This window comes from Nicotiana tomentosiformis, chromosome 3 (genome assembly GCF_000390325.3).
Source record: "Nicotiana tomentosiformis chromosome 3, ASM39032v3, whole genome shotgun sequence".
NCBI lineage: Eukaryota > Viridiplantae > Streptophyta > Magnoliopsida > Solanales > Solanaceae > Nicotiana > Nicotiana tomentosiformis.
The window spans coordinates 39,712,556-39,731,593 of record NC_090814.1 but is presented as its reverse complement, the minus strand read 5'-3'; the positions used below and the strand labels follow the sequence as shown (position 1 = coordinate 39,731,593).

The 19,038-nt window shown below is 36.6% G+C and overlaps 1 protein-coding gene across 5 annotated transcripts; it reads left to right on the top strand.

The window, feature by feature from the left end:
- The first annotated feature begins 662 nt into the window (after positions 1–662).
- On the top strand, positions 663–7,725 carry LOC104100521 (telomere repeat-binding factor 1-like). 5 transcript variants are annotated; one of them, XM_009607771.4, is made up of 8 exons: positions 681–898; positions 1,148–1,233; positions 2,075–2,252; positions 2,423–2,640; positions 3,165–3,249; positions 4,210–4,293; positions 5,056–5,406; positions 7,297–7,725. In XM_009607771.4, exons 3-8 carry the CDS (start codon positions 2,103–2,105, stop codon positions 7,309–7,311), a joined length of 903 nt encoding a protein of 300 aa, XP_009606066.1. In that variant the 5' UTR covers positions 681–898; positions 1,148–1,233; positions 2,075–2,102; the 3' UTR covers positions 7,312–7,725. The 5 variants fall into 5 exon arrangements, with proteins under 5 accessions (XP_018627741.1, XP_033513098.1, XP_009606066.1 ...); XM_009607770.4 differs by having other exon boundaries at positions 682–898; positions 1,148–1,213; XM_018772225.3 differs by lacking the exon at positions 1,148–1,233 and having other exon boundaries at positions 663–898; positions 2,075–2,178.
- Positions 7,726–19,038: the final 11,313 nt, after the last annotated feature.

The window sequence follows — 19,038 nt, the reverse complement described above, 5'->3', positions numbered from 1 at the left end:
GAACGCGAAACTCAAAACCTCTAGACCAATCTTCTTCTTTCAACGATGTTCTAAGAAGAGCCCTGTATTGTTCGACTTATTTGAGCCTAAACTGTAGTTCAAACTTCACATTGTTTTGTGAGGTTGTTGTATCATCGTCAACGGAGGGCCTCCTCAACCGCGGCAATTCCATTTGTTCGGTTTGTCGATGATCCATAGTTCCATTTAAAATAGTCACACCCACTATTATCCTATACAATATAACAAATAATTATCAGTGATTGAATAAAAACACATACCCATATATATAATTTTTAAACACAAAACTTACTCACTTTTGACACTTTATAACCCCAAAATTTTCGACTGGGATTTCTAAGAGTTGTTGAAGTCTTCAACAAACATTATTCGCCACAAAGGCAGATATCGAGTTCTACATATGACATTAAACTTTAGGACGCCTTCCACTTTACTAATCTAAATGAGGTAGCTAAAAAAGAGAGAAAATAAAAAAGGAAGTTGAAGAGCATACGCAAAATGGTCTGCCTCGAATGTTTTAATAGGCCATGGTATGCATGCCCTATACTAGTGAAACCTGTCCAAAGCGTCCCTAAAGCTTGAATGTTTGGCTATGTAGTAAGCGCATGGCCTATAGTTACTGTGGGCATTGAGACAAGATTAAATTGTACATGTATCAATTAAATTTATCTATAGCTCGTGTTTCAATCTAGATGACATGTTTTTACGATTAGAAATAATTTAAGATTACAAGTTTTAAAAAGTTTTTTTATCTTTTCAAACTCCATCAGTCAAACTAACTCGGCTTCTTCCAAGTCACACCGTTGGTGCTAAAAGGAAAACTAGAAGAGAGATTTTCAAATTCCTAGGCTTTAATCGCCCTGCCTACCGATCGTTTCTGGTGAACCTCCATCTCTCACTGCTCTTCTTCCCCATCTCCTTCCATCCCTATTTTTTCAATTTGAATCTGTTCTAACAAATTCCCAACTTATTGCACGAAACTAGGGCTTCGGTTTGTGAATTGTGATCTTACACAAATTCGATTTAAAGCTAACATCGATTTATCTTCATGAACTAGCTTTCTGTTAAATATTCGTTTAATTTACACTTGATATCAACAGCTCAGTAAATTTAGCTTTCTTTTGTTCAGTCTGTCGAGAATTCCGCCTTGGAAGGACTCTGTCTGATCAATGAACAATGCCTCAATCCCAAATTAGTTAAAATTCTTGCTCCCAAGTTCTATTTGATATGCTGCTCCCAAGTTCATTACCTTTCTGCTCTGTATGTGTGTATATTGTGTTTGTTTGCCTTTGTGCTTGTGCGTTTAAAACTTCTCTGATTTGGCATGTCCAGAAACTAGGAATTAGATTGAGGTATTTAGATAATGCACATGAAGAAAAGAGGGTTAGTTTTGATATATCACTTGGACTTTTAGGAGTTAGATCTTTTTTCAGATAAATGATTTTAAGGAGGTAGGTCTTTGCTGTAAGGATTTGTTTTTCAGTTTTTCCTGGAAAGTGCTTGCTTGTTTTTGTGGTTCTTTAAAGTGAATGTATCATGCCTTATTCCAATGTTTGTTGGTAGTGGTTCATGAGTCATGAATCATATCTTGTGCATGGACTTCAAATAGTAAACAAGTTTTACAAAAACGAATTAGTCTAATGCGTACTTCTCTAATGCAATTGGAAGATAGCAACAAGTGTTACATACACAATTTAGTCTAAGGCGTACTTCTTTAATGCCTTTGGAAGATAAAATAGCAGACAAGTTTAACAGACATGAATTAATCGAATATGTACTTATCTAATGCCATTGCATGTAGCTTATGTGGACTTGTGTTATGGTTTCATTCTATGCATCTCAGCAATGAATGGCATCCTCATAAAATTTTTGTTTATTAAGGTTAACTATATACTTATCTGCTTTTCTCCAAATGAAGCCGTTTTATTGTTTTCATGTTGATTATTCAAGCTTATTTAACTTTCCAGATGCATAATGCCGATAAACCGTCTATATATGGTGCAATTTATCTTCTTTGGGTGGTTTGTTGATATGTTGTTATGTGTTCTCTGAGTAGGTTGTTCCTCAGTTTCCTCAGATTTTTGATGGGTGCACCTAAGCAGAAGTGGACTTCAGAAGAAGAAGCTGCTCTTAAAGCTGGGATACTTAAGCATGGGCCAGGTAAATGGCGCACGATTCTCAAGGATCCAGAATTTAGTGGAGTATTGTGTCTGCGTTCAAATGTAGATCTTAAGGTAGAGGTTACTACCATCGTTTTTTCATTAGATAATTATGTTTTGTGCAGAGGAAGTTTAGATGTTATTTGAGGCAGATGATAGCTATGTAGTTTAAGTAGTTTATCTTTTGTTTCTTATCTATGCATATGGTGTTAATATGCCTATTTATCTTTGTTGATGCTGTTCAGGACAAGTGGAGGAACATGACGGTGATGGCAAACGGTTGGAGTTCTCGAGAGCAAGCAAGGTTAGCTGTCAAAAGGACGAAACAGGCCCCTAGACAGGATGGGAGTCCTGTGGCTGATACGACCACAGCTGAAAGTGATGAGGAAGCTGCTGAAGCGCAAGCAGCCACTACTTCTAGCAGTTCTCCACAGATACATGGTTCAAGAAAATCTATGATAAGGTTAAGCGCTGCTCGTTGATTGTTGCAGCATAACTCTTTGTGGTAGTCACCGAGTTCTTTTTGTGCTTATGGATATAGTTGCTTGCTGGTTTATGCATGTTCTATTGTTCCTAGGTGGCATTTGGATGTTTTGTTAGAAATATTTGTTGGAGATGCTTTTTAGAAATATTTTCAAAAAACATTTTTGGAGAACAATTTGTTTCCTGAAGTATTTTTTGAAATGTTTCTATATGATTTCTGAAATGCATTTTTGTTTTCTTTGCCAAACAAAAATGTCTGACAACCAAAAAGTGCTTTGCTTTTTCATTACATGCATGTGATACTTCTATGTTATTAGTTTTTGGCATTCGGAAGGTAAAGTTGGTATGGGACCTCTGTTTAGATCTTTCAGAAGTTCATTGAATTTCCTTTTCTTTAGTCAGGATGAAATAATATTACCTGTCTTGGTGGGGTCACATATTATTCTTATTTTCTTACTTTGGAAGGATGATTATCCCTCATAGTTGCTGCATTAAATATTATAGGTTGGATAATCTTATAATGGAGGCTATAAGCAGCTTGAAGGAGCCAGGTGGTTCCAACAAGACTGCAATAGCTGCATACATAGAGGTAGTTGTCTTCTTATTATGTGCTTTCTTTTAGAAGAAGTAACTAGATATAATCTAGAGTACCATTCATTAATTATCATGCATGGAAATCTTATTTATTTTTCAAAGACCCATAAAGGACTGATTATGGTGTTGCTTCTTGTTATGGCAATATCAACATTGTGATGATGTTTGCAATCTGTGATGCTTGTATATTTCAATTATGAGGCTTCGTAAACCTCAGTATCATCAAACTTAGTGCTTTCCCTCTTAAATTCCTTGTTTGTTATTTGTGGAAGAAAGTTTTCTATTTTACTGTTGTTTTTGTTTTTATTATTTTTAAGATTTGACTGTTGGTAACAACAGATTAGGATGAAAAAAATACAGCACATTTGAGTCCTAATGTAGCATCTGGTTGGAAATATGCAGAATATTAGATTGCTTGAGTGCACATAGGTCTGATAGTGCCACATTAATTTTTCTTTCTTAATGTATGATCTTGATTCCATATAACAAGGCATTAGGCTCTGCTAAACAGGTCCTCAATGAAATATTATGGGTTAATGCACCCTGATGGCGGCATAAAGAATTCTGGTTAGTATATGTATGTTCAAGAGGGTGTCTGCTTTAGTATATGCAGATCATGAGGTTGCATGAGTCTAATATAGATCTGATACTGCTATGCTAATATCTCTTTTCTCAAAGTATGATCTTGATTCCCTATGCTAAGAGTTCACCCCCAACGTAGTGGCTTTACTGATCAGGTTCTCAATGATCTGTTGGCTTATGCACCGTGTCCGACAGAATCTTTTTTTTTGGTTAATACATTTATGCTCAATCAGATGATATAAAGGTCATCTTACAAATCTTAGTCAATGCATAAATGTCATGATTGCTTGATCTTAGTTCCTAGCAAAAACCAGAATTTTGGTTGCATCTGTCAGTCTATTCTACTTAATTTTATGCTATTTCTATCTATTAGGACCAATACTGGGCCCCTCCAAACTTTATAAGGCTGCTGTCGGGGAAACTGAAGTATTTAACTGCAACTGGGAAACTTATCAAGGTGATGTTTATATTGTGTGCTTGACATCTGATATACTTTCGAGGTTTTACACTACTCAAGCACAAAGAAGAGAAATAAACACAAACACCCCGCTAAAGTTTTTAACAAAACTAGCGAAAGCGTTCTTCAAACTCACGTTAGAAGAATGTAAGATGAAAAGAAACCTTGCCCACACGTTCTTCAATCCCACAAGATTGCAAGAACCGTTGAGTAAGTGAAGAAGAGGAAACAAAAGAGTCAACCACGTTTTTGAAGCTAATGCTCAAAAAAACTAATCACCAATCTTTATTTTCAACATATTAAGCCCTTTAAATAGGCCTTACAATGAGTAATATTGATAAGGTTAAGGAAAACTAATCCTAATTAAACTAGAATAAGAATAAGGTTAAGAAAACCTATCCTAACTAAAATAGGAAAAAGAATTCTAGTAGGAATGGGATACCAACTAACAATCCTAGTTTGACTAGAATTACAAATATAATTCTACTAAAACAAAAATTAAATTACTAGGAAACAAGAAATAAGAAATCCCAATCTTTAAGGAAAAGAAATCCTAATCTTGGATGAATTCTTAGACTTCTTGAATTTCTTGGATTTTTAACCTTCTTGATCTTGCATCAACATCTGTGTCATTGCCCAGCTCACCCTAGGCGTAGGTGTGAATACAATCAGAAATGATGATTGGATTCAAGTGTTTGTATGCGTGGTAATTTTTTCCCTTCCTGGTTGATTATAATACCCTGAATATATTGTCTCTTATAGATAAAGCGCAAGTATAGAGTAGCACCCACATCGACACCATCTGACAGAAGAAGAAACCTGTCCAGTCCATTCTTGGATAGCAGGCAGAGGATCTTCTCCAAGGTTGATCGGGATGATATGGACATGCTTAGTACATCTCAGATAGATTTAGAGCTAGCTAATAAAATGAGGAACATGACACCTCAAGAGGCTGCAGCTGCTGCTGCACAAGCTGTTGCTGAAGCAGAATCAGCCATAGCTGAAGCTGAGGAGGCTGCTAGGGACGCTGAAGCTGCTGAAGCTGATGCTGAAGCTGCAAAAGCCTTTTCAGATGCAACGAAGACACTACATGGGAGAAGTGCCCCACGGATGGTAAGACATCCTTCTATTTCAATTATTGGGTCACTGCTAATGGCTTCTATTGTTTTACTTGTCTCTCCTTCCTATCTTTCCTTTCATTGTTGGTAGGATATGTTCTTACTTGTCCTTGGAATCATTATTGGTTCAGTGTCTAGAAATCGTAGCTTGAGACCCATTAATTAACTAATAGAAAATGTGTAGGTCCATAATCTTTGCTTTTCATTTCCCCTTCACTTTACTTGAAACATGATTTATTTAATCTAATACTTGTTAAAAGAATAGATATTCTCTTAATTGAATATGAAACATGCTTCTGAAGACCTTATCTTAACAAAACCTCAAGTAAAAGTTAGAAGTACGTGTAACAGTGGGTAGCTATCTTGTTGCCACAACCAGCATAATCTTCATCTGGGCTTCACTAGCTTCTGTGCCAGCTCTAGTGTCTTGATCAATGTAGTCTGTCATGTACCAGCTGTTAAATCTTTAACAGTGTTTTAAAAAGCGTTTTCAGGGCGAGGCGCACCAAAAACGCCCCGAGTCAATGGTGTGGGGCGAAAGTCTCAAGAGCGTACGTCCAGCAATTCGGGGTGTATGCCCGAGCGTTCGGGGCGTACGTCCGGGCGCTTGAGGCGTGTTTTTTAGTGAGACGTAAGCCCCAAAGACTTTTTCAAATTAAAACAAAATTTGTTGAAAAAGTCCTTCATATAATACCCAAATTCTCAAAATTCAGCTTGGTAATTACTCAAAAGTTTTAAAAAGGAATTGAAATGTATTAAATTTAAAAGTCAAGACCTTATTTATTGATTGAAACCCTAATTCATGGTCTTTCCCAATTCTTTATCTTGTCCGCTAGTCTGCTAATATCTCCCAAAAGTAACGAATATTCAATTTTCTTTTTTCACAAATACAAAGAGAACTCCATTCTCCTTCATAGCAGCAAGTTTAAAGTTCAAATTGTAGGTTAGTCATCCTTTTTGTTCCTCCATGTAGAAAACTTTATTCTTTTCGACTCAAGTTACTTGTGCTTCTAAGTAGCGTATAATATATTGTTTTGACTAGTTTTTTGTGGGATGGAGCACATCTATATATATATTTTTCACATATTTATAGTTTTCTTCAATTTTTATGCAATTTTACCTGTTTATAAATATTTTTTGCAATTATATTATTTTATAAAATATTAAAAATTAAATATCTATGGGGCTTACGCCCGGTGCCTCGGGGCTTACGCCTCACTGAGGCATATGTAAAACGTCTCGCCTTACGCCCACGCCTTTTAAAACACTGGTTAAATCTTGAAGTCGGTAGAGAGAACTGCTTCACCTAGCTCTGGATGGTACAGTTGCACCAACCTGCAATGCAGAGAGGAATTGGAAGTTGTATTTGCAAGAGAGAGATTTCTAAACTCTCATGTTGTGTTTGCTATGAGATTTATTCTTTTTACCTTTTCAGGGAGGGGAAGGGTGGCTTCCTTTAGCAACTGATTCATTTGGGATTCTTCTTTTCTTTTTTTCCATTTCTTTTTGGGATGGGGTAAGGGAAGGGATGATGAATTGTGAGGAAGCACCCGAAGCAAATCCTCCTGTATCTCTGGTAATCTTGTTGGTTACAGCAGGTTATGGTAGACACATACCAGTTGACAAGTTGGAATGATAAATCACTAGCACATCAATTCTTCACAGGTGTTCAATGAGAGCAAGAAATGACAGACAAGTATCTGTATGTTCATATTTATCATCTTTTTAGTTGATTAGGAGGTTACTGTTACCTATATAAACTAGTGCCTTACACAGTCTATAAGCTGTTTAAAGTGTCTCTTGATGCAAAATTGATTATTTGCGGATATACTATGTTGAAAGCCTATTCTTTGTTTTGTTTGCTGATTGTATCTCTAATATCTAGATGATACGTGCTTGATCGTTCCTTCCGAGGTGCGAGTTAGAGAATGCTGGATCCTGTTCCAGTTTGATGTTTCTGTATCTTCAGTCAACTCACTCTTCAGCTTGTACATATGGGCGAAAAAGTTCATTGTAAGTGTAATATGCCAGGTTGTTAGTAGTAAAAGCTTTTCCGATTGTATCAGATTTGTGTTCCCTGTTCATCAGCGGACATGTCTCAGCAACCACAATGTTTTCTTATTAAGCTGTTTCTGCGAGCTGAGGGAATTTTCTGAGGAATTTGTTGTAAAGAGTAGGAACTGGGAATAACCCGGTGTAGTGGGGTGATGGGGGTCCGTTCATGTGCAGCATGTACCTCAGGCTCAATTGTTTACTGTATGCTGATTTATTTATTTGAACTCGATTTGGATGGAAAATAAATTAGTTTATAATAGTTTCTAGCCACTGTCATTTTCTTTTTTTTAAAAACTTAATGTCACCATTATGGTGAGAGGTTTGGCATGACCTCAACCTGTATATTAAAACTCAAAAGGATCATTACAAAAGGAGTTGGTAAATCATATCTAAACAACTCCTGAATCAAGAGAGGAGAGCACATTCCAGTGAGATTAAGAAAGATAAAGTGCTCCAAAGTAAAATTTTGGGGAAGGCATCCAATCCTTCTGAGATTAAAGATATTAGAAAGGCTAAACATCATAAAACTTCTTTCTAGTCCTAATTCTGAAGTTGACCAACTGGTCTCTGTCATTCTTCAAAGTAGCTCTCACCTTCAAAGGTAAAGTGTCAGCCTCAGTGAAGAAGGTAGAAGTCTTATATATACTCCAGTTAGCTAGCAAGTCAGCTGTGCAGTTAGCTTCTCTGTAGCAGTATGAAAACTTGAAATTGCCTTCCTGCCGTAACTCTCTAATTTGTTCTACCAAGTGAGCAATCTGCCAAGGTGTACCGATATGCTTGTTTATTGCATTGATTAGGACTAGAGAGTCAGATTCAACTTCGACCTCCTTGTATCCATAATCAATACACCATTTCAAGCCAACCTGGATAGCCATTGCTTCTGCCATATTGTTAGTGCAGGAACCAAAAAAGGTGGAGTAAGTCATTATTAGATCTCCATACTGATTTCTTAAGCATCCTCCACCTGCTAAGCCTGGGTTTCCTTTGCTACAACCATCAATGTTAACCTTAATGTATCCATCAGGTGGTTTTATCCATTAGACAAGGATAACTTTTAGTACAGGTTTACACCTTTCCACTGTTTGGATTAATTGTTTCCAATCAGTAAAGATAGGTAATGATGGAAATTGGATATTTATAAGTATGCACCTCATGTTCTGAATTTGGAGAATAAGTTTCTTGACAGAAATTTTTCCATCTCCATATCTGATAACACATCTTCGTTTACAAACTTCCCAGCATATCAAGCATGGGAGGCAGTAAAGAAAAAAAGAATGAACATTATTCTCGGGCTCCGTTAACCACCAATAGAATAGAGTTTGTCTCAGTTCAGAGGTAGTGTTCAAGCCACAATAGACACCAAATAAATTCCAAGCAGTTGATGCCCCATCGCTGTAAGGAAAACATGGTCAACAGTTTTGGATTTGGGAGCTCTACAGCATGAACACATAGATGGACTAATGAATCCAAATTTTCTATTGATCTCATCAATAGGCAATCTGTTGTGAATTAGTCTCATCACAAAGAAGGAAATTTTGAAGGGAATCCCTTTATACCATATGTTACCAGCAGAACTAGTAAAGTTTCTGGACTGCTTAAAGAGTTGCCAAGCAGATTTGCAGGAAAAGGAACCATCATTGGTAATGGTCCAAATAGGTTGATCTGTTTTAGAACCATCAAGCACCTCAATCAGGGAGAGATTCCTTACAATAGAGATAGGGAGAGCATTAAGGTTCCAGTTATCTTCATGGTCCATGGATAAAGCCCACGGCCGTCTCCTTACCTTTACTAGGGTCATTAACAAGGAGTCCGGGACCAAAATGATGGCTTTTGGATTCAAAACACCAAAATAGATGAAAAAAATCAACTGACAACATTTTTATATATAACGCATGAAATTCATGCGCTATACCTTAACGACACGTTTGTCTGTTAAGGTATAGCGCATGAATTACATGTGCTATGCACAATTTTGAAAAGGCGGTCAAAGTCTTAGTATAGCGCATAAATTAGATGCGCTATACCTGAATGTGAAAAGGCAGTCAGGTATAGCACATCTAATATATGCGCTATACCCATTTTAAAAAGGGCAGTCTCCTTCACGACAAAAACACTCAAAAACGCCCCCCCCCCCCTACACACACGCACACACATTTTTGAAAGCTAAAAACTCCATTGGAGCCCACCCCTTCCTCGAGATCTTGTCCCGTGATTATTTTATCGATCTAACACTCGATCCAAGGCTTTGTCGTGGAGTGGAACTCATTTATTGCTCGATTCGGTGGTCAAATCTTCATTGTTTCTCCATTCAATAAAATCGAAAAAGAGGTATTCCGAATCACTTTTTTAGTATAAGTCATATATATAACTGAGTAATTAGTTATTATTATTACTGTATTGTATGCTTTTGTGATTGTTTTGTGAAATTTGTTTTTTGTTTTTTATCCAGATTAATTTATTTCTCTGCAAAAATTTATGAAAATTGCATATTGTTCCTTTGTTGAATAATTAGTGTTATATGTTTACTATTTTTATAGTTGTACAATAATAATATGTGACTTTAGTGTTATTTAGTACCCTTTAGTGTTATGTAGTGCCCTTTAGTGTAGTAGAACTGATGATAAATTTTAATTTATATTAGTTGATGTTAATTATGGCCATTTAGAGTAGCTTGCCTTTAGTGCTCTTTAGTATTCTTTAGTGTAGAATACTAACTACGTAACCTCATTACTAACCCGATTAGAGTACTCAATTATGGATCAAATTTTAATCAATTATTAAGTGTATAGTAAATGTATTATTAAATAAGAATCAAAAAGTAGATATGAATCAAAAATTAGATATGAAGCATAAAATAATTAGTTGACAGTACAAAAGAGGCGATGCCGGATTTTTGTGTAAAATATAACAAATTAACATACAAATCGTTATGAATGAAATAAATACTTAATAGTAAATTTTTAAAAATAATATCAAATAGTTAAACAAATTAAGTATTTAGTATTATTTTAATCAGGAATAAGATTGTTTAAAAATTGATAGTACATAAAAGAAATCGGGTCACTTTTGTTTGTTTAAAAGTATTAAATTAAGACATAAATCATTATGAACGCAAAAAAAACTTAATAGTATTTTTTATAACAATAATTATAAAATATCGAGATAAGTTAAACGAATGAAATATTTAATTTTCTTATAACGAAGAATTAATATGAAAAAAAGGTGGCAGCTCAAACAAAATTCTGCCGAATTTTTGTCGAAAAATCTAAAAAACTAACATATAAATAAATATTTTATTTATCAACCTAAGTAATAATATAGGAAACTTATCGATTAAATATTAATATCAAAATTTTGCAATATATTTAAAGATGTTAAACGATTAAAGAGAAAAATATTTTAATAAATATTATTTAATTTACAAACATCGTCATGGATCCTCCGTATGTGCATCTTAGACTTACTGTTCCAGAGCTACTATTGCTCCAGGGTGGCCATATGTCTTCACACATTTGGGATAGACAGTTGTTGTCTCAGACCTTCCACCCCAGATGTATAAACGATCTTTGGGAGTTCATTAGGGACCACCCACTTCATCCCCGTACAGTTACATGCCTTCAGCGGACGGGGTTTTATCGGATTCTAGAGATCAGCCGGTTGCAGCTCGACTGGCCCCTGCTCACGGCTATGAGCGAGCGGTGGAGACCTGAGACTCACACATTTCATCCACCTATCGGCGAGGCTACCATCACGTGATGGGAGCTTATCGTTGGTTGATGCAACATGAGCTTGATAAGTGGACTTTGCATAAGAATGGTGGCAGAAGATGGGGAATTTTGACTACAAACGTGTCAGAGTCTTTCAATGGGTTGTTGAAGTCTGCCCGTGGATTGCCTGTCACTGCCATGATGCGGATGTCATTCAAGCATATGGCAGAGAGGTTTGTTGAAATATCCCGAAGTGCATCATCCTTGTTGGAAATGGGTGTTCAATTTATGCCACAGCCAATGAAACGATTTGAGAAATATAGAAAACGGGCAAAGTGGCATACATATTTTCGATATTGCAACGATCGAATATTTTTGAAGCTCGCATCGATTTGCATCAAAATCGCGGTAATAATACCTACACCATCAATGAATCTAGGCAATTATGTTCGTGTGGGAAATGGTTGATTTATTACTTGCCATGCTCACATGCCATGAAGTGCTTTCAACATGCTGGGTTTGTTGCGACGAGGTATGTTGATAAAGAATATAGTGTTGCTGCATACGTAAACACCTATAGCGACCACTTCCAACCAGTGGGTGCTGAGCATTATTGGCCGCCGGAACCATTTAAAATGGTGTGTAACAAGAATTTTGTGCGTCGCCGGCAAGTGCAAAAAAGAACGCGGATACGAAACCAAATGGAAGTTGGTGATACCGTTTATGCGCGTAAATGTAGTATATGTTCCCAAACATGATACAATCGCCGTAAATGTCCTTCAGTCGGTTTGGGAAGCGGTGGTAATTCAGCTCCCGGTAGCAGTTCATCCAATGTGCCTAATTTTTAAGGATAAAATTAGTGATTTGTTGCTGTATTTGTTGTACCCAATTTGTGTAATGGTGCTGCTTGCAATATTTATGAAATAAAATTATGTTTCCAATAGTCTTAAATCTAATTGACAATACGCATTGAAGATTCAATACAATAATTAAAATAACTTCAAGAAATAAATAACGATTTTCATTCGCCATTATCGTCATTGTCTGGTACTATTTTATTGTCATTGTCTTTATCTTCTTCGTCAACATCTTGTACGCATCCGTCCGGATTGAGGGCATCATAATCTAGACCCCAGTTGACACACATTTCTCATATTTCATCGCTATCATCAATAAGACCACTTGCCTGATTTCTACAACAATATGGGACTCCTACATCTAACGTCTGCGGTATAAATTTTGATAGTCTCTCCCACTCAACAACTGTTGGAAATACAATATAATCAATGTCTCTATGCAATTTTTCATTCTCTAATAAACCCCAATGCCGATCCTCTGTTCCTTGCAGGTAGTTAAGATCATCCAGTGCATGATGAACGACTAGTGCCTTTTCCATCTCTAAAATTTCCTTCATCAGTATGAATCACCATTAGAGGCTATTGAGCGGAAGGCGAGGTTGTTGCTATTGATGATGTTTGGTGGTATTACTTTCTCGAACACTTTGAGAAACCTTGTTAGCCTGCGATTTTTGCATCATCTAGAACGGCTAGATGAGTTACCTACGTACATATGGGGTGGAGATGTTCTAGCCTACCTTTATAGGCAGTTGTGCATGGCGTCCATGGGCACCGTGAGAGACGTCGCTGGTTTTATTCCGCTACTGCAGGTGTGATTATGAAGTACTATACCATTAGCATGGGCTAGTTGTACCACAAGCATTGTCTACAACGTTCCAAAGAAACACACACAAAGATGAACCAAAAGTTAATCGGCATTACAATTGGGTTGATTGTAGGGGTTAGGGTACTAGAATTTGTCCCATTGATTATAGAGTTGTAACCTAAAACTACTCTTCGAAGTTAGTGGAGATTTGAGAAAAATTCTACTAGGTAGATCGTGGTTTTTACTCACTTGTGCAAGGAGGTTTTCCACATAAAAATCTCCATGTCGATTACTTTTTCGCAATCATTTTTATTTGTGAATGTTCGAATAGTTCAAAGAACCAGGCTCTTTGAAAACGCAAAAATCAGGCAAGATTCAATTCAAACCCCCCTTTTGTGTCTATGTGTAGTCTAAAATAACAATTGGTATCATAACATGTTCTTTCATAAGAGGCTAACACCTTGAATGGATCCACAATGGCTGCACCACCAGATGCTCAAGAAGGACAATCAATCGTTAGGTCACCACTATTTAATGGAAAATACTATAGATGGTGAAAGAAAAGAATGTGTAATTTATTGGAAGGAGAAGACCTGGAACTCTGGGACATTATTGAAAAGTGACCAAAGATTCCCATGTTTGATGACAAGGGTGTCCCCACTGGACCAAAGTCAAGAGAAATATATTCTGAATAAGATGTTAAAGCAGTTAAAAAGGATGCCAAAGATAAGAAGATTCTGATATATGGAATTGGTACAATAGAATATCTACATGTAGAGATGCAAAAGCCATATGGGATGCCCTGCAGTGTGCTCATGAAGGTACCTCTCAAGTGAAGCAGTCAAAGATTGGCATGCTAACTAGGCAATATGAATTGTTTAAGATGAAAGAGGGGGAAACTATCCTAGAGATGCATACCAGCTCAATTTAATTATCAATGAATTAATATCTCTTGGAGAAGTTATTCCTCGTAACAAAATTGCAAGAAAAGTTTTTGAGCATACTACCACCATCATGGGACAACAAGGTGAATGCAATCACTAAATCTAGAAGCCTGAATACAATGACCCTTGACAACTTTATTGGAAACTTGGAGACTTATAAGTTAAAGCTAAATCAGGATCGCTAGATTGGCAAACTTCTAAACTTCGTATGACCAAGAACCTGGTGCTCAAGACCATCCACAAACAGGACATTGAAGAAGATGATATGACATTGCTCACTAGACATTTTCAGCGGGAAATATGGACATGTAGTTTCTTAAAGAAAGGTAGTTCATCCAAATCCAAGGTTGTGGAGAAAAATAATAACAACACTGATGGATGCTACAAGTGTGGAAAAAAATATCACTTCATCAAAGACTGTTCTTTGTGGGAACTTGAGTGGAAGAAGAATGACAAATGAGCCAATGGACAAAATTGTGAAAAAAGCTATGGTTTCCATGCAATCATCCTCAACTGATGAGTCTGATGATGATGATGATGATGGAAGTGAAGAGAAAGGCCATTCATTAATGGCCAAAAAGATAGTGACTCAGAATCAGAAGATCTCATGGCATTGATGGCAAATTCAGACTCTGATGCTGACGAAGAAGAAGAACCAGAGGCAAGCTTTCAAGACATCAAGCACAAAATCCCCACATACTCTAAAAATAAATTGATTTCCTTGTCAGGTGTCTTGATTGATGCATACCTAAAGATTTCTGATGAAAAGGAACGATTAATGAATGACTATGCATCACTTAGATTTGAACACAAAGATTTGGAAATAAGTAGAAAAAATCTTATTGTCTTTGTAGCAGATCTCAAGGACCAGATTCTTGTGTTAGAGGATGAAAATGCTACTTTAGAAACTGAGAATAACAAACTGCTCAATGCTCCAAATAAAGGTAAGGACCTAGCCACCGACTTACAGGAGAAACTAGAAAGTGAACTAAAAGAAGCTAATAACAAACTTCTAGTTGAATCTGAAAAGGCTAGGATGCTTCAAGAATACTTAGATAAGGCCAAATTTGAATTAGAAAGAAACTTCAAATGGATTAGGTCTTCCCAAATAATGTTCAAGATGTATGAAAACCACAGTAATAACAAAAAAGGTCTAGGAAATGCTAAGATAAAGACTCCGTACAATTCACATAGCTAGTATGTAGACATTCCTGACAATCCTCTTTGCACTCTCTATGGAAATAATGGACACTTCAAAGAAATATGCTCATCTAGAATCCAAGCAGGCTTAAAAAATATTGCATATATTGAGTGAAGGAAAATAGTGAAACCTGGTTCTTCACTGAAGGGTAATAATAAACTACCAGGGTGGACTAAAAAGAATGTTATTCATCCTTTTACTCAAAGAAAGGGACCCAAGCTTGTTTGGATTCCTAAAACTAACTCATGAATGTTTTTGCAGGCTAAGGTGAGAGGAAGTAATAATTGGCGGTATGTTGACAGTGCTTGCTCCTGCCACATGATCGGAAATAAAGACAAATTTCTCTCACTAAGAGCCTATCAAGGATGGAGTGTGGGCTTTGGAAATGGAAAAAGGAAAGTATAATTGGTATAGGTAAGGTTGGTAAGTCTCACTCTCATGCTATTGATAATGTGTATTATGTTAAAGGATTGAAGCACATTTTGCTGAGTGTGTCTCAAATATGTGACAAAGGGAACTGGGTTTTCTTTACCTCTAAGAATTGTATGGTTACAAATAAAAACTCTGGAAACTTGGTTCTCAAAGGGGAAAGTCATAAAAATGTTACAAAGCTAACATCATGTCTTCACTTGAAAATGAACTCTTATGTCTTAGTGCACTTTATATCGACTCTTTTCTATGGCACAAAAGACTAGGGCTTGTTAGTTTTTTTATGCTGAACAAATTAATTTCCAAGGACCTGGTCCTTGGGCTGCCCAAGTCGAAATTCAAGGAAGAAAAAGTTTGTGCTGGTTGTGTTAAAAGTAAGCCGGTCAGATCATCATTCAAGTCCAATAAGGTGGTAAGTACCTCTCAACCTCTGGAACTACTTCACATAGATTTATTTGCACCAATGAGGGTTCAGAGTAGAGGTGGAAAGAGGTATGTGTTCGTAATTGTTGATGATTATTCTAGATTTACATGGACTATATTTTTGGCAACCAAGGATGAAACATTTGATATATTTGTAACTTTTGTGAATAAACTGCAAAGAAAAATGAACAATCACGTAGCTAACATTAGATCTGAGCATGGAACAAAATTTAAAAATGTTAACTTCCTTGAATTCTTTGTTGGAAATGGTATAGATCATAATTTCTCTGCTCCTAGGACACCACAATAAAATGGTATTGTTGAAAGAATAAATAGAACTCTAGAGGACATGGCCAGAACTATGTTAATCAGTAGTGGTCTTCCTAAGACCTTTTGGGATGAAGCTAGGAAAACTGCATGCTACATCATAAATAGATGCATGATTAGGCCAATAGTTGATAAGACCTCTTATGAATTACTTAAGGGCTGAAAGCCAAACGTAATCCACCTAAGATCCTTTAGAAGCAAGTATTTTGTACGCAACAATGGCAAAGAGGTTTTAGGAAAGTTTGATGTTTAAAAGTGATGAGGGTGTCTTTCTGGGTTACTCACCACATAGTAAAGCTTATAAAGTGTACAATAAAAGAACAAAATGTGTTGGGGAAAGTATTCATGTAATCTTTGATAAATCTAACTTTTTGACTGAGAAAGGTACACAAGTTACTGATGATGGTGAGTTTGGCACGACCGAAAACAATGAGGAGCAGACAAACCATGAACTCCCATAGGCTGCTGTAAAACAAGAACAAGAACCAGGTCCGCCAGAGACTGTTCAAGATGTATCACAGACAAGGGGAACAGTCCAAGAAAATCAAGAAAAAAGTGTAGCACCTGTTCCTTTGCTGAGCATGAAGGAAACATTAGGATTCAAGGTTCTCATACTAGGGGATGGAAACATCAAAGTTCCCACCCACTGACTAATGTGCATACATCAGTTGACTCCGAAATGGTGACAATATCAAAATTCAGAAATATGATTGCTTTCTCTGCTTACATATCCATGGTGGAGCCTAAGAACATCAAAGAAGCTCTTGGAGATGCAGACTGGATAGTAGCTAGGCAGGAGGAACTAAATCAGTTTGAAAGAAATAAAGTCTGACACCTGGTTCCAGTCCAAAAGACAGAAAAATCATTGGAACTTGGTGGGTGTTCAGGAACAAGCTGGATGACCAAGGAAACATTACCAGGAATAAGGCAAGACTAGTTATACAAGGTTACAATCAGGAAGAAGAGATTGACTATGATGAAACATTTGCTCCTGTGACAAGAATTAAGGCAATACATATGCTCATTTCCTTTATATCATACAAGGGTTTCAAACTGTGTCAAATGGATGTAAAGAGTGCCTTCCTAAATGGGTACTTGAAAGAGGAAGTGTTTGTGCGACAACCTCTAGGTTTTGAATGCCATGACTTTCCAGATCACGTGTACAAACTGGACAAGGCATTATTAGGCTTAAAACAGGCTCCAAGGACATGGTATGAAAGAATGTCAAAGTTTCTCCTAGAGTACAAGTTCTCACGAGGAAAAATTGATGACACACTATTTCTATTGAAAAGTGGAAAGAACCTGTTGATAGTGCAAATATATGTGGATGATATCATTTTTGGAGCCATGAAAGAATCTCTGTGCAATGCATTTGCTGAACTAATGGGAAGTGAATCTGAAATGATCATGATAGGAGAATTAAACTTCTTCCATGGAATTCAAGTCAAGTTGATAGAACAAGGAACCATGATACACCAACATAAGTACATCAAGGCGTTACTCAAAAGGTTTGATATGTACAATGCTAAAATAGTTGACACTCCCATTGCTACAAAAATGATGACGTCCAAATCCACTACTAAAAAGTAAATGGGCACGGTCGCATGTAATATAATTTACCCAACTATGAGTCGGGGTAGAATCCCACAGAGAATAATATGTAGGTAATTAGGCGTGTAAGAGAATTATCACTTATTATGCTAAGCCAAACACTTAGAAGGTGATTGTGAAATTATTTATAACTAATTGCGAAAATATAAACTAACCTAGAAAGCAAGTAAAATGATCAATGGCTACAAGCATGGATGCATTGGGAATTACACTCAAGTAACGATCCAATGTATTTCACGATTTTACAAATATGAGCGAGTTTATGTTAATTAGCCTCAGGTAATAATTCTGTATTAGCTTCCTCCGAAGACTAACAAGAGTTCCTAATTGAATTATCTCTAAAATAATTAAAAGATTAAGCACACCCGAATATGGCTACAAGTAGTTCGATCCTATACTTAGGTAGAGTCTATAAATTGAGGGTTAACGCCTTAAGTTCTTGTTAATTAATCTTTCCCAACCCCAGATTATCTTTTCCAAAATCAATTCGAAGTTAATGGGCGAGTCCTAGGGTTAGCTAATCCTTTGGAAACATTAAAGAACAAGAATAATTAAAGAAATATTAACTCACTTCATAATAAATAAAAATCGTTCAATACATAAGCGCCGCATTTAACGTCATGGCACGACGCGAATCAACTTTACCACTTTTCTCTCCACTTGGAAGATATGAATTGGGCACCCAACTTGGAATCAGGTTTGTGACCACGAGTGACGGGGGGAGGTAAGTAGATGATCAAGCCAAATGCCATTTGCTTCATTTTGTATTTCTTGGCTTTCATGTGAGGGATGTCATTTTGCCTTCTTGTACCTTCAAATTGTAAGATGTATGGCCCTTGCCTCTCCTCTTCACAATCCCTCATTGACTCGTGTAGTTCAATTCCCATATCATCACACAATTTCAATGTTGATAAATGCTTGGAATGTGACATCAAGCCTCCAAATTGCAATTCTTTCCGGATTTTGACATCCTCTTGGTCCCCCGAATTAGAGTCAAGTTCAACCATCTTTTTAACTACACCGGTAGACTCTAATTCTCTTTTTCTCTCGGCATCACCAACAAGTATGAAGTCGGTTGGCAGATGTTTAATTCTTGATTCCTCAAAATAAAGCTCACTTTCTTCCTAGAAGTTGGACTTTTCTTGACCTCTTTCCACACTCTCAAGTTGGTGGGCATAGTGAGCCTCAACCAATATTTTCATTTGATCTTCCAAAGTGCGGATATTCTCATCATTTTGAGTCAAAACTTATTTCAAGTCCTCGAGTGC